The sequence below is a fragment of the Diaphorina citri genome, unplaced genomic scaffold, assembly GCF_000475195.1.
Source record: "Diaphorina citri unplaced genomic scaffold, Diaci psyllid genome assembly version 1.1 scaffold918, whole genome shotgun sequence".
In the NCBI taxonomy this organism is placed as follows: Eukaryota; Metazoa; Arthropoda; class Insecta; order Hemiptera; family Psyllidae; genus Diaphorina; species Diaphorina citri.
The window spans coordinates 6,317-22,742 of record NW_007378349.1 but is presented as its reverse complement, the minus strand read 5'-3'; the positions used below and the strand labels follow the sequence as shown (position 1 = coordinate 22,742).

The 16,426-nt window shown below is 37.1% G+C and overlaps 1 protein-coding gene across 1 annotated transcript; it reads right to left on the bottom strand.

Moving 5' to 3' along the window:
• Window positions 1-7,234: 7,234 nt before the first annotated feature.
• On the bottom strand, window positions 7,235-11,189 carry LOC103513054 (coatomer subunit epsilon). Its single transcript, XM_026826358.1, has 5 exons — window positions 11,010-11,189; window positions 10,422-10,579; window positions 9,535-9,703; window positions 8,736-8,951; window positions 7,235-7,854 (listed from the first exon to the last, which is right to left on the bottom strand). Exons 1-5 carry the CDS (start codon window positions 11,112-11,114, stop codon window positions 7,735-7,737), a joined length of 768 nt encoding a protein of 255 aa, XP_026682159.1. The 5' UTR covers window positions 11,115-11,189; the 3' UTR covers window positions 7,235-7,734.
• Window positions 11,190-16,426: the final 5,237 nt, after the last annotated feature.

The following is a 16,426-nucleotide window of genomic DNA, read 5'->3' as shown; positions in this document are numbered from 1 at the left end:
CGGAATGATAAGATTTTATAGCAGTTACAGTTCCCTCTATCCAACCTCTTGTAATAAATAAATTAATAAACTTGGAATTTGACTCCTTTTGTTTGTTGCATTGAACACTAAGTTCCAATCTATTATTTTTATTTCCATCCTCATCAGCATACCCTCAATAACCCCTTTCACGAAATTGTTAATCCAGGCCTGTGTCGAAAAAAAGATTAAAATATTATTATAACCCGAATATTAATAAATGATTAAACTAACAATAAAATATAACCCGGAATTCAAAGGCCTCCTCGCCTTCAGTTTGTAATCAAAGGCTTAGCAAGCAAGTTGGAGTTAAAATGATGTAAAATAACATTCATGTTACATGAGATTCTTTATTAAACATGACAATCTGTTATTGAATATGACACTGGCCTCAGAACATAATTGAAGCTTTGATGTTACTGCACCTGTTTTTTCATTATTATATATTATTTTGTTTTTTATTTTTATTTTTTGCCAGCCTAGTTAGCTTGGTTGGTAGAGCGTCTGTCTTGTAAGCGCTAGGACACGGGTTCGATTCCCGCCAGGGGCGGATTTTATCCTGAACGGATAATGTTCGTTCTCGGCCTTAAGGGCTGGCTTTCTCCTATCCTGCTTTCCTTCTCTCTTTGATTTCGGGACGATAAGACCATAGCAGTTACAGTTCCCTCTGTCAAATATTTTTTTTTAAGTTGTGAAGTTATCTTCAGTGCGAAGGTGAAGATTTGTGCTGTTTTTACTTTCTATTCTTTACTGAATCGTCGCGCCCGCTAATCTCACTTCCGCTAACCACTTTTTTTTTAAAAAAAGAGGTTTGACAGAGGGAACTGTAACTGCTATGGTCTTATCGTCCCGAAATTGAAGAGAGAAAGAAGACAGGATAGGAGAAAGCCAGCCGTTCCGAGAACGAACATTATCCCATCAGGATAAAATCCGCCCCGGGCGGGAATCGAACCCGCGGCCCAGCGCTCACAAGGCAGACGCACTACCAACTAAGCTAACTAGGCTGGCACCCCGCTAACCACTAATAATTAACTTCCAATGCAATGGTCTGTTTCCATACACTTACTCGTCATTTGCCGCTCGGTATGATCTGTTTCCATTTGTTTAAATGGAAATAGGTCATACCAAGTGAGTAGAAACGCGCCATAAGGTTAGCCGTCTGCCTTGTAAACAGTAGACCGCGGGTTCGAATCCCACCTAGGGCGACCTTTATCCTAAACAAGTAAGCACATAGGGTTTATTCTGAGAACATGTATTAGGCTGGCTTTCTGTTTCTCCAATTGAGGAGCTGGGTGCAAAAAGGGCAATAAATGAAAATCATCAAACTGAGATATTTTAACTTTAAAGTTTTCAATTTTTCATCAAAATCCTTGAAAAGTATGTTTACAAAAAGCGCTGTAACTCATCGAAAAAAAAGTTTTCACTGCAGTTCAAACGCTGGAAGATAGAGCGCACCACGTTCTATTCAAAAAACCGTTTTACGCAAAAAGGGCAAAAAAATCCATATTTCCCTTTTTGCACCCAGCTCCTCAATTCTGTCTTTCTTCTATCTTCGCTTTCGGAATGATAAGATTTTATAGCAGTTACAGTTCCCTCTATCCAACCTCTTGTAATAAATAAATTAATAAACTTGGAATTTGACTCCTTTTGTTTGTTGCATTGAACACTAAGTTCCAATCTATTATTTTTATTTCCATCCTCATCAGCATACCCTCAATAACCCCTTTCACGAAATTGTTAATCCAGGCCTGTGTCGAAAAAAAGATTAAAATATTATTATAACCCGAATATTAATAAATGATTAAACTAACAATAAAATATAACCCGGAATTCAAAGGCCTCCTCGCCTTCAGTTTGTAATCAAAGGCTTAGCAAGCAAGTTGGAGTTAAAATGATGTAAAATAACATTCATGTTACATGAGATTCTTTATTAAACATGACAATCTGTTATTGAATATGACACTGGCCTCAGAACATAATTGAAGCTTTGATGTTACTGCACCTGTTTTTTCATTATTATATATTATTTTGTTTTTTATTTTTATTTTTTGCCAGCCTAGTTAGCTTGGTAGGTAGAGCGTCTGTCTTGTAAGCGCTAAGCGACGGGTTCGATTCCTGCCAGGGGCGGATTTTATCCTGAACGGATAATGTTCGTTCTCGGAAGGGCTGGCTTTCTCCTATCCTGCTTTCCTTCTCTCTTTGCTTTCGGGACGATAAGACTTCAGTTGTTACACTTCCATCTATCAAACATCTTCAAAAAAGATGGGTAGATATTAAACAGTAGCAGTAGGAACAGAGATACAAAACCTACGGAAAAAACTGTGAGGGGTGGGGAAGAAAAATAAGAAAATCCTTACAAAGTACCTCTATCCCATGTAAGGAGCATTTCTTAGTGAAAAATTAATTACAAAATCACAAAGAAAAACAGAATTACCCAAGTACAAAGAAGTTAAGTCTGTAACCTCAGAAAAGCTTTGCGTTCTTATTTACAAGTTATTGGAAAAATAATACCACCTACTTACCCAATATCATTTTTTACATCCCCTTGGGTATTGAATAAGGCCACCTTACACGGTCAATATTTTTGAAGCTTTTTATATGAACATTTCGATTCGCCTCAAATTCATATGTAGCTTATTCGCCCAAAGAAAAAAAGTGCTCAAAATTTTCAATTCTTCTCAAAACTGACCTACACTATAAAAATGTTTTTCGCTACACCAAAATCCTTAAACCTGACCTTCTTATATGGGTTCCTGATTCTAGTTGATGTCGATCGACATCTAGAAAGCTCTGTCCACACATAGTCGACGCCTATATCGATGGTCGATCAAGTCGATCGACGTTCGACGCCGACGCGATGGTCGATCTACGGCCTCGACTATGTGTGGACAATGGACATAGCGTTGGTCGACTTTTATGTCAGTGTAAAATGTACCTTGAGAAATCAAACAACTCAATTCCTTATTGACAGACCGTGTAAGGGTGGCTTGAAAGTGAGGGTGCTTCTAATATTATGTCGTAGCATAAAGCTACTTATCGACTCAAGTAAAGCTTACCCTAAATTACCCACGGAACATTCTTTTGATATGCCTCTCATGCTACCTTTTTACTTACTCTCCCCTCTCTACTTTTTTACTTTCCTTATCCTATAGGAAGGAAAGTAATGTAATCGGGCCAAATTTTCGATGGTCAGTTTTTAGTGCCAAAACACGTTTTGAGTTCCCTAGAGCCTAAATCAAAGTTTCCCAAAACACGTTTTGAGGTCCCTAGAGCCTAAATACAAAGTTTCAGCCATTGGTCCGTGTGTGTGTGTGTGTGTGTGTCTGTCTGTCCTTCTGTCTGTCTGTAAACAAAATATCTCGAGAACGGTAAGAGCTAGAGACCTGAAATTTGGCATACAGATTTTGTAAAAGTTACAATAGAAGAACACCCAAATAAGCATCTTTCAATAGGATAAGGAAAGTCGTGTGATGTTCTAAATTTTTTTTTTTTTTTTTTTTTTTTTAAGAGATTTAACACAGGGAACTGTAACTAGTGTAATGTAACTGCTATGGTCTTATCGTCCCGAAATCGAAGACAGAAGGAAGACAGGATAGGAGAAAGCCAGCCGTTCTGAGAGCAAACATTACTCCATCAGGATAAAATCCGTCCCGGGCGGGAATGGAACCCGCGGCCTATCGCTTACAAGGCAGACGCGCTACAACCAAGCTAACTAGCTAGGCTCGTGGTTGGAATTTGGAGCTCACTTCATTCCTTCAATTATTATGTTAACGCAACTCAACAATTTTCTGGAGGAAATGTGACATATGGTAGGTAATAGGTAAATTGTTCATGCTCGATTGATTTTAAAGTATAAGCTGTGTTGGTTTTTTTTTTTTTATTTTTTTCCTGAATTTTCAGGTATCTACTACAATAAAACCTTTTTTTATGCAGCCTTGTCAGGTTGGAGGGTCGTGCGTCTGCCTTGTAAGCGCAAGGTCTCGGGTTAAGACGGGGTTGGCGTTTTCCGTCAGCCTCTCAATCAGCCCTAGGGTGATTGCTTTGGGCTGACATTTGGTTTTGGCCACAAAAAATTTACAAGTGGATGCCTTTCTCACTCAACCTTTGCTATTTCTTCAGAAAGGGAAATTTCAGACTGGTATCCTCCCTGTTTAAAGTCCCCCAATCAGACCATGGTACGTATTAAAATTTCTCCCTTGTTTATAAATTATAATGTTGTGTTCCATGTAATATGTTCCCAAAGAAGAATATTCTCTCTTATTGCCTACCTGGATAAATACCTGCCTCGGTGGTGTAGTGGTCAAAGCACTCGCCTGGTAAACAGGAGGGCGTGGGTTCAATCCCAGCCGAGGTATGGAATTTTATCCTCAATATAATTTGAGAATTTGACCACAATAATAGTAGTAGCCTACTGCCTGGAGTAAAGGGACTTTTCAGTCATGGAATTTTATCCTCAATATAATTTGAGAATTTGACCACAATAATAGTAGTAGCCTACTGCCTGGAGTAAAGGGACTTTTCAGTCCTATGCGAGCAGTATAAATAAGCACTATTATTATTTTCTCCTCTCATATAACTTTTCATTCTACGGCTTCCTATTGTGTATCAGAAAACCGTGCTTTCAAAAGGGAAATAAGCTTTTAGGATCTTTCTATTGATGTGAACGTCAAATGATGTGAGTCGATGTCTACATGAGGGCCATTCCAGGTATTATAGCTCAAAATAAACATAACTTTTATGGCCTGCTCCACACTTGGAGAAATTATGAATTTTCAATCTTGAATGGACTATCACAATGCACGGACATCTCCTTTCTGTGATACAGTCCACTAAAGTAAAATTATCATAATCTAACGAAGGCCATAACAAGTCCTATGCGAGCAGTATAAATAAGCACTATTATTATTTTCTCCTCTCATATAACTTTTCATTCTACGGCTTCCTATTGTGTATCAGAAAACCGTGCTTTCAAAAGGGAAATAAGCTTTTAGGATCTTTCTATTGATGTGAACGTCAAATGATGTGAGTCGATGTCTACATGAGGGCCATTCCAGGTATTATAGCTCGAAATAAACATAACTTTTATGGCCTGCTCCACACTTGGAGAAATTATGAATTTTCAATCTTGAATGTTGTTGTTGTTGTAGCGACAGGCAAAATCCAATCAATCAGGTGTCAGGCCAAGGAATGTCTCAACTTACTTGGGTTTCATACAAAGGACAAAGGTAGAATAGAATATACCTTGATTTTCCTGCCAGAATGACAGTGAAAAGTCCTTTTACCCCAGAAGTCTAAACAATGTCTCTTGTATTTTATGGGTTCAAGAACATAATGCATAACATTTACATCAAAAGATCTTGCTTAATTATATAAAAGGCATAAAACATAAAAAGGTCAATTACAAAAAGGGCAAATATAAGAAAAAAAACTTGGAAATCATAATCCGGGCGCACACCACGGGTTAACGCTTTTGTGACGAAATTAGATTTCGATTTAAAGTGGCGCGGAAAAAGCGTCGTCTCTACTTTTCATACGAGGAGAATGGGAGAGATGCTTTTGATGATCGCTTTATGTTAAAAGCTCCTGATACAGAAGCTGAGTAGTCTTGATCAGAGAGGAAGGGCAGTGTCGGATTAACCAGGTGAAACTCGGGCTTTATGTTTTGAAGATCCAGAGCTCAATAATGATAGAATTCCCCCAGCCACAGTCTGGCTTGGGGAATTTAAACAGGGAGATTACCAGCCTGAATTTCCCTTGCTAAAGAAATAGCAAGGGTTGAGTGCGAAGGGCATCCACTCGGAAAAAAAATTGTAGTCAAAACCAAATGTCACAGAGCAATCAAAAAGATACACCTTTAGCCCTGGGAAATACAACACAGCCACTTTACAGATCTATACAACCCCGCCCAAGGGACGATAGGAAATTCCCGGCTTTTTCAAGAGGTTTGATAGAGGGAACTGTAACAACGGTGGTCTTATCGTCCCGAAAGCGAAGACCGAAGAAGGACGGGATAGGAGAAAAACAGTCATTCCGAGGACGAACCTTGTACATTTGCTATAAAGTTCGCCCCGGGCGGGAATCAAATCCGCTACCTTCCAAGATAACTAGACAGGCTGCGTAGAAAAGCTCCAAGTTTCAATCAAACCGTTTTTCCTTTAGCCCTGGGAAATCCAACAAAATACAACACAGCCTATTTAATCCTAAAGGATGCGGCCTCTTCCATTAGACCATTACCTACCAGCTGACCGGAAAATGTAAGAGTCCCTCTTTAGGGCCCTCTATACACGCTCCGAGGGGGTTCCCCAAATAGGTGGCTTCGGCACTAAAGATAAGATTGAGAGGGGGTGGGGGGGGATGAGTAGGGGTTTTAGATTCAAGTGTTACAAATTGCATTAACAGCGATAATGTATTGGGGGGTGGGGAGGGATTGTTCTCCCTGCTTAAGTGAGAGAGGGGGAGGGGGGAGGGAGTCCCTGTTTAAGTGAGGGAGGGGGAGTTCAATAGGTGATGTCATGATGTGAGAAAAGTCAATTACTTTATTTAGAGAAGGGCGTTAGAACACAAATAGAGTGAAAATATTGCATGTATGTGTAGGTAATTGTGTATGATGGAGGAAGGTATGCACTTAATCGAATCCCACCATTGACGAAAGAAGGAAGAGCTCCTCCAGGATAACCCTGCCACTTGGAAAGTAAATAATAGTAATAATAATTTAATAAAAAAATGCACTCGTCTTTCGATTGCAAATAATTCAACTTGTTACTTCCTGGTGTTCTCGTATTGACCAAGCATCCAAGTATGGTGTGTCTTGTCTCTTATCTCGCCCATCTGATGAGGAAATACCACGGGATGGGCCTGCTATGACACAGACCACAAGCGTCTAATGTACCAGTTGTTTCTTTACTACGAAATAAAAGTGGCGATGAAACACTTTTCTTTTAGATTGGGTTAAAACACACTAGGTCGGACCTTTCCATGAGTTGCAGGAAATATTTTTGTATGAGCGCCTGGTTTCTTAAGAAGATATGCAATGTGCGAGTCATTCTTGTTTTCCTTCTCCGAAGCGTCAAATCCAAGACCCCTATGTTTCAGGGCCGTATTGCCGTATTGGGGGGGGGAGCCGAGGGGGCCCGCCCCCTTCCTTTTTTACTTTTTTAATTTTCCCTCTCCCGCTGAAAACAAAATATTAAAACTTTAAAGATCACAAAAGAGACAATTATTAGGAATTGAAATGACATAAATATTTTTTATTTAAATTTAAAACATTGATAAAAATATAATAAACACCTGCTGAGAGATTTATAAAAAGTATATCCAAATCTTCATTTTTCATTTACATTAAATATTATAAGGACTACCTATTTTACCCCCAATACGACACAATTGCAAAGCGCGATCGAATTATAATAGCCTCTATGTGTGTGGATTAAAAAATTTCACACTGACAGACAACAGAGAGAATTAGAAGGTTACACAGAGTATTTGTTGACATAAATGGCCAATAGATTTTAAATTAATCATTTGTTGGCATAGATGGAGAATGAAGAAAATGGCATAGATGGCCTACAGATTATTTATCATGCATTGGCATAGAGGGCCAACATATTATTTATCATTTGTTGACATAGATGGTCAACCGATTATTTATCATTTGTTGGCATAGATGAAAACAGATTATTTATCGCTTGTTGGCATAGATGGCCAACAGATTATTTATCATTTGTTGGCATAGATGGCCACCAAGTTATCAAAGTCCTTGGCTTTCTCCTGGTAGTTCTGCAGATATTTTCCTCTCACCTGAATCTCTTGGAGTTGACTCAGAATTCGATTGTAAACCTGAAATACAACAGAACCGAATTAAAAATATGCAGAATTTTACTCGAAAAAAAAAAAAAAAACAAAAAAAAAAAACAAAAAAACAAAAACAAACCTTTATTAAGTACCTACCTAGAAGTACATATCAAAGGACCTTCATCGAAGGTCTTACTAAAGTGAATAAGAAGGGTTATTTCCTGTGCTGACTTTGACCATTGTTGGTCGAGGAATTGTGTACATGTGACCCATTGAAGATCCTTTGTCTTGAACTAAACCAGCCTAGTTAGCTTGGTTGGTGGCGGTTTGATTCTCTTCCAGGTCGGGTTTTATCCTGAAGAGATAAGGTTCGTTCTCGGAACGGCTGGCTTTCTACTATCCTGTCTTCCTTCTCTCTTCAATTTCGGAATTTCGGGACGATAAGGCCAGCCACTCACTATCAGGTAAACCTGAAAGGTACGCCTGTCAGGTCTACCTGATACCTGATGAGCACACACACTATCAGCTATCAGGTAGACCGCATAGACCTGACAGGCGGACAAGTGGCTGTCCTAAGACCTCCATTGTTACAGTTCCCTCTATCAAACATTGTTACTTTCTGTTACTCCATAATCCCACCATCGACAAAAATTTGTATTCGTTTTTCGATTGCAAATATTTCAACGGGTTACTTTCTGGTGTTCTCGTGTTGAGCCAGCACCTAAATGGGAAGTATTGTGTCTCTTCTCGCCCATCTGATGAGAGGCATACTACGGGATGGGCATGCTACGACACAGACCACAAGCGTCCAATGTAGCAGTTGTTTCATCGCTACGAAATAAAAACGGCGGTGAAACACTCATCTTAAAAATCCTCAAAAAAAAAAACCTCTTAAACAAGTAAATAAATAATCTAAAAATCGTTACCTCATTGCCTTTGCCCAGCCGTCCTGCGGTGACCATATTATTGATCAGTGTATCCTCCGAGTCTCCGGCAGTGTCCTGTAGGAGATCCCAAGCTTCCTCGTACTTATCCTGTGCAATGAGGACGGCTACCTGGGCATTGACTAACATTGGAGTTGAGCCGTACTTGTCGATCAGGTCTTGGAGAGTGTAGAATGCCTCGTTGAGTTTGTCAACGTTCTAGAGGAGGAAAATGAAGTAGTAAAGATTTAGAACTATGATATTTTTGGAGAGATTTAAGTTTTTTTTTCCAAGAGATTTGATAGAGAGACCTGTAACTGCTAAGGTTTAACTATGTTTTAACTGAACGAATTTGTGTTTGTGCCTATGTATTGGGACCACAGTCAATTTCTGTATTGGGACCACAGGCTGAATTTAAATCCAAATTTTAAGGTCAACCATATTGCTTAGGGTGGGTTTCACCAAGCTTCTCTTTAATTCCTAACAAAATGTTAAATTAACAGCCTACAAATGAAATGGAACTTAATAGCCTCTTAGATCAACCCACCTTCTAAGGGCTGAAATTGGTGGAATTCACCCATAAGATTTTTCCACCATAACTCTCAAATGGTTTGTTTGGTGCCTACTATCTAATGCTTTCTACATTGGGTATTTTTTGGGGGAGGGGGTACATAGGGGCCTGTTTACTAAGTAACTAAGTTATACTGTTCACTGAAGTACTAGACCTACTGGGGCTCATATTAAAGAGGAGATACAAGGAACAGAAATTTTTAAAAAAAAGAGAGACCAACAGTAAACATACATTGGCAATATGAACCCATGCACTGCACAGCTGAGTCAGAGTGTGATCTTCATCCTTATCCTGCATCACTTTCAGCTCTTTCAACGCCAGATCATTTCTATACATCGTCAGATAGGTGTGAATTTTCAGTGCATTGATTTCCAAGTGAGTGCCAAAGTTCGAGGAACCACTACATCAATGTTTTTAAACTTCGATATATCGAGTATCCGATGTATCGTAATCAAAAACATCAATGTTCGATATTATCGGGATTTCGATGTTTTTCGGATTTTCGGTATTATATGGTTCTTTCCGCGTAAATTCCGTATGGGAAATTTTCAGTTCGAGGGAATTTTTTTGGAAACTGAGAAAAAAAAATCCTACTTCATGAGGAAGCACAGACATCAAACATCGAAAAATAAAACATCGATGTTCGATGTTTCCATCGAAAGAAAAACATCGATGTTGACATTGATGTTTTTATTCCGATCCCTAAAACCAAGATGGGTTATAAATTAGTGCTTGGTCAAGTTTTTTTTTTTTTTTTTAAATTAAATAAAATGATATGTTTTTTCTCATTACATAGATTTGTATAGATTCCCTATACTCTCCTCCACACAGAAAAACTCCAGTGTTGTTTTTTTGTCTATTTGTTGTTTTATTTCATAAAGAAGCAGAATTTTTTTTTTTTTTTTTTTTTTTTTTTTTTTTTTTTTTTATTAAATAAAATGATAGGTTCTTTCTCATTACATAAATTTGTATAGATTCCCTATACTGTTCCTCCACACAGAAAAACTCCAGTGTTGTTTTTTTTTCTGTCTATTTATTGTTTTATTTCATAAAGAAGCAGTCTATCTGATTTCATGAGTTTGTAAAAAATAAATGAAAAATCTAGGTACTCTCATACTCACTTTTTACTGGGAATGCTCAGATATTCCGCTAGAACCTTAATGCAAGATAGTTCCTCTGGTAGTTTTTCTTCCAACACTACCTTGTACTTCTTCTGTGCAAGATAAGATCTGCACACATAGAAATCTTTTTCCAAAAGAACCTTAGGATCAGTGGCCTGAAAATAGGTAAAGTGGTTAGCACAGTGGGGATCAAACCTAGAGGTTGGTGGTTTGAGCCCAAGTCAAGCCATAAAATATAACATAGAATACATAGATGATTCATCGGGAACATTAATTGCCAACGCATCTTTACATTGCTGTTTTCTGATTAGAGCTTTACACCAATTTAAACATACTGTTTCCCAGAGGTTTGTTAGAGAGAACTATAACAGTGGAAGTCTCATCATCCCAAAATCAGGGAGAGGAGGACAAGCTAAACAAAAGCCAGCTGTTCCGAGTAAAAACCCTACTTGTATAAAGACAAAGCCTGTGCTGGCAAGAATGAAGCTTGCAAGCTAGCACTTACAAGTTAGGTGAACTACCCTCCAAGTTAAGAAGGCTGGATCTCATTTAGTTATTTTATGATTATTTTAATCATAATCATACCTTTAATCTCTGGCCCTCCTTGATGCACTGTTGATAGTTTCCAAGATAGTAAGAGTTCCTGACGTCAAACAGTTCATCTACTTCATTATCAGCAGTCGATGACATTCTTCTAGAATCTAATGGACCTTTAGATTCAAATAAATGATATACTCCAGAAGAGCAGGCAGCAGAAGCAGTTAAATAAAAAAGTTTTCAAAATTTGAAACGTAGTCTAATCCTAATCCACTGTGCTAATCTGGGAACTTTAACTTTCAGATTTGTATTTGTTTTTGTTTACATCGACTTATCTTTCAATGCGAAGCTAGCCACGCTTTGGTAGAGGTTTTTTTACTTTTTCCGTCCTTGACCAGTCGATGACATTCTTCTAGAATCTAATGGACCTTTAGATTCAAATAAATGATATACTCCAGAAGAGCAGGCAGCAGAAGCAGATCAGCAGTCCATGACATTCTTCTAGAATCTAATGGACCTTTAGATTCAAATAAATGAAATACTCCAGAAGAGCAGGCAGCAGAAGCAGTTAAATAAAAAAGTTTTCAAATTTTGAAACGTAGTCTAATCCTAATCCACTGTGCTAATCTGGGAACTTTCAGATTTGTATTTTGTATTTGTTTTTGTTTACATCGACTTATCTTTCAATGCGAAGCTGGCCACGCTTTGATGGAGGTTTTTTACTTTCTCCGTCCTTGACAAAAAAGCCGCGTTTACATCGATTTTCCATGGATTTTTCTGGAATGTATTTACGTATGTATGACGCACTTTATTTGAGTTTTTCTGGCTGAAATTTGATAAAACTACCAGTTTTTAGTTCTTTTCCGTGTGTTTGTTCATAAAATCTGAAATTTCTGAATTTACATAGCCGAAATCTCGTTTACATCGATTTTCCATGGATTTTTCTGGAATGTATTTACGTATGTATGACGCACTTTATTTGAGTTTTTCTGGCTGAAATTTGATGAAACTACCAGTTTTTAGTTTTTTTTCCATGTTTTTGCTCATAAAATCCGAAATTTCTGAATTTACATAGCCGAAATCTTGTCGGAAATAAAAAGAGAAAGGAAAGCACCTGTTGATTTTGGAAACTCCTGGAAAACAGATTTTGGCCAGGTTCTCATTAATGAATTTCGTAGGGTTTGAGTCAAAAACTTTATAAAACATTATTTTGCTCTGAAAAATTATAAATTTTGGAGAAACTGCAACTTATATCAATTTTATATAATTTTCTATTTGAAATATAATTGTTGAGAGTAACTTTTTCTTTTTTATTTGTTTAAAACTCAAATTTATGCATTCAAACGTAGGTTGACTTTGACAAAATTGTGTAACATTCAACAACGTAACATCAGCTGTTCAGTAGTTATTTAGAAATGGCTGCTCTTGTTGCAGGAGTGCAGTATGGATTATCTTCACAATTAAATTTAAATGAAAATAAGTCTATAATATTTGTCAAATTAACGGATTCCGCATTAAAAGCAATAGAAGATTATGTTAAAAATAGAGTAAGTACAAAATCTTTATCCTTTTCGGTGTAATTCACTAACAAAAACTAACTGGGTAAACTCTGGTTCTAAACGCCATATTCGTCCCTATTAAAATTTCGCTTTGTAACATTTTTTGATACTAGGGGTCAAATTTACATAAAAATGTCTTATCTTTTGATAATTTTATAGCTTTATGACCTAAAGCTGGTCCTCAAAGAACTCTAGATCTCCCACAAAACCCTAGGCTTAAGTTTCCTATCTGGTTCTCTATAATTTTGCATCATTTCTGAAGATTGAGGCCAGATATACCCCTTCTTCAGTTATTTTAAAACATCTTTTCATTCCATTGAGATTCTCTTTTTGAATGCTCCAATTTCATTAAAACCACTTCATTTGAATCATAGGCAAACTATTTAATCCTGAGTACTATTTAAATGGCACAGCCTTTCAATAGTTCTTTGTTTCAATATTGTACAAATAAAATTTGGTCCTCCTATACAAAAAACCTTCAAATATTTTTTACCTACTATCAAATATTTTGCTTATTCATATTTGGTTTCTTTTCCCTTGATTTTGACATTTGAATCTCTCCCTCAGATATTGTCTGAACTATCCAACATTCCAGAGAAAAAAGTTAAAATTTAGGCCATACAGATTCATTCTGTCTTTTAGATTCAACCAAGTAATATAATTGTTCCTCAAGAATAAGACCTTCAGAATTTTATCTCCTAGATTCTGTGTCAAATTTACACTTTCACACAGGTTCCATTTCCTTGGTTTGATTCCTCTGTCCATGTTGTCAAAAATTTTAATGTGAGTTTCAAATTAAAATTAGTTACACAGAATTTTAAATTAACCAATTCCAAATTTATTTCTTGCTAAAAAAAATAAAGAGGAAGAAAATGTTCAAGGCTATTGAACAATTAAATTTATTTCCAGTCAAGATATGGCAATAATTTTAGTAATTATGCAGAAGTCACGTCCGTGGAAAAGAAAAGCTCCTTTTTGTATTTAACCTAACCCTATAATAACATTTTTAGTAATTATGCAGAAGTCACGTCCGTGGAAAAGAAAAGCTCCTTTTTGTATTTAACCTAACCCTATAATAACACTAGTCACTGCCTGTTTGTGCCAGTTCCTTTGGTAGCAATATTTCTGCACAAGTACCATAATTTTTGTTGAGGTACCTAGTTTGGGATTTGTTTTTGACTTTTTATTTAAGTACCTAAGTACTTTTTACTTACCCTATTTTATTAAATATTAAGATTAGCATTAGAAAGTCTGTTATGTTATCTAAATAGACCTTACACACTTGAATGTATCTGGAGTGACCAAATGTATATATTGAAGAAAACTTGAGTTGATAATATCAGTTTGTTACTTGTATGAACTTTTCATTCTCTCACTGCAATCCAAAGATAACCTACCACATGTATTTTTTCATCATTACTTCAGTACCTACAAATTTACCAAGGCAGACAATGCCTGTTTGTGCCAGTTCCTTTGGTAGCAATATTTCTGCACAAGTACCATAATTTTTGTTGAGGTACCTAGTTTGGGATTTGTTTTTAACTTTTTATTTAAGTAAGTACTTTTTACTTACCCTATTTTATTAAATATTAAGATTAGCATTAGAAAGTCTGTTATGTCATCTAAATAGACCTTACACTCACTTGAATGTATCTGGAGTGACCAAATGTTTATATTGAAGAAAACTTGAGTTGATAATATCAGTTTGTTACTTGTATGAACTTTTCATTCTCTCACTGCAATCCAAAGATAACCTACCACATGTATTTTTTCATCATTACTTCAGTACCTACAAATTTACCAAGGCAGACAACAGAGCAATGATTGCCTACTTGCCAAATGTAAGTAAGCACATAAGACTTGGAAATTTTCTAGCAAGGCAAACATTTTTCTAAATGTACAATGTCTTAACAAATTTGCTACAACAGTAGACAGCAAAGAAAATCCATGGCTCCTTACTTCTTAGAAGTAGGTATGCCTTTAAATTTGATACCAAAGCAGGTAGCATTGCAAAAAGCACAAAAGATCATAAGGTAGAAAGCTGTTTGTATTATAATTTTCTACATTTTATACATCACTTTTCTTCTAGGATGTACCGTAATCCCGTACCGTAATGATTTTTCCAAAATGGCGGCTAAAAAAGAGGTTTTCTTACAATATCTCGTTTCCGGTAATTTCTTTTTATAAACGGTGAATTAGAAAGCTGTTTGTATTATAATTTTCTACATTTTATACATCACTTTTCTTCTAGGATGTACCGTAATCCCGTACCGTAATGATTTTTCCAAAATGGCGGCTAAAAAAGAGGTTTTCTTACAATATCTCGTTTCCGGTATTTTTTTTTTTATAAACAATGAATTAGAAAGCTGTTTGTATTTTTATTTCCTACATATTATACATTTACACTTTTCTTCTAGGATGTACCGTTATCCCATAATGGTTGATCCCGTTTTTGGGATATGCTGCTACTATAGGGAAATCCTTAAAAATTGTCCAATATATTGAAATAATATATTGAATTGTATGTTTTCAGGTATGCTGACTTGAAAAAATTGGTTATTTTGCCGATTTAAGAAGCTATAAGTATTACAGATGGACAAGATGGCGGCTAAATAAGACAAAATAATTAATTTTCTATCCAGTTTAGGCCAAGCTGTACATAATTTTTGACATGTGGATACGGTGCGGTGGTGGTACCTACCCATTTTGCTGTTGAATACTGATCTCAGGACAACTTTCAGTACCTTTATGGTGTCGATCGATCGTGTCGACAAGGTGAGTTATAGAGCCAGAGTGTGCAGGCTCTTATTTCAGGACTGTAGGGACTACAGGAAACGGATGCTCACTCTCGTGGGAGAGGATGGGCTCTGTGAGCATTGTGGTGAACCTGACGATACTATTCTTGATGTGAGGACTAGAAGAGAAAAGATAAGATTGCCAGCGAGCCTTAGGTCAGAGAGTTTTAGGAGATATCTTACTAAACCAGATCCCCCAGAATGGGAATGTCTTTAAACTACTGTCTGAGTTTTCCAGGCCGCTTGCCTCACATCATTGATAGTATTGATACACGTTACGCAGGAAGCGTACGGTCAGAGCTAAGCTAGTGCAGCCAGTGTCATTGTAACCTCAATTACCGCCTAAAGAAATGGGTTTAGCTGATTTAGCGAGACCCCTAGCTGCCGTCTGCGCCAGAAACAACTGTAATACTGTACACTTATGTATATTTGAACAGAAACAAACCCGCGACATAGGCTTTCAAGGCAGACGCGCTACCTTTCAAGCTAACTTAAACTAGGCTGGCGCAGACACTTCTGATCCACCTTGTTTTAGACCAGCCACTCAGGCTGACCTCTTCTCACAGACCTGGGTCTCGAGCTTTTTCCGCCACACCTGTTAAGACGGTATGATACACTCCGGTCTGTGAAACCTTAGTCTGTCAGACGAGACGGTCGGCATAAGGTTCGTTTTCTCAACGGCTAGCGCTGTCCTTCTCTCTCTCTCTCTCTCTCTCTCTCTCTCTCTTCCTCCCTCCCTCCCTCTTTTATCTCCCTCTCTCCTTCCCTTTGTTTGTCTTTTCTCCTCTCTTTCTCTCTCTTCTTTTTTCTTACTCTCCTTTATTTGTTATATCTCCTTACCTTTCTCACACTCTTCTCTTTCTCATCTTTTTTCTCGCTCTCTCCTTTTCTTCAATGATAAGTTGATAACAAAGGGAAATCAAATCGTCTTGCCTACTGCTGGAGTAAAGGGACTTTTCAGTCCTATGCGAGCAGTATAAATAAGCACTATTATTATTATTATTACCTTTCTCACTCTCTTCTCTTTCTCATCTTCTTTCTTGCTCTCTCCTTTTCTTCAATGATAAGTTGATAACAAAGGGAAATCAAATCGTCTTAAGCATACTTTAAC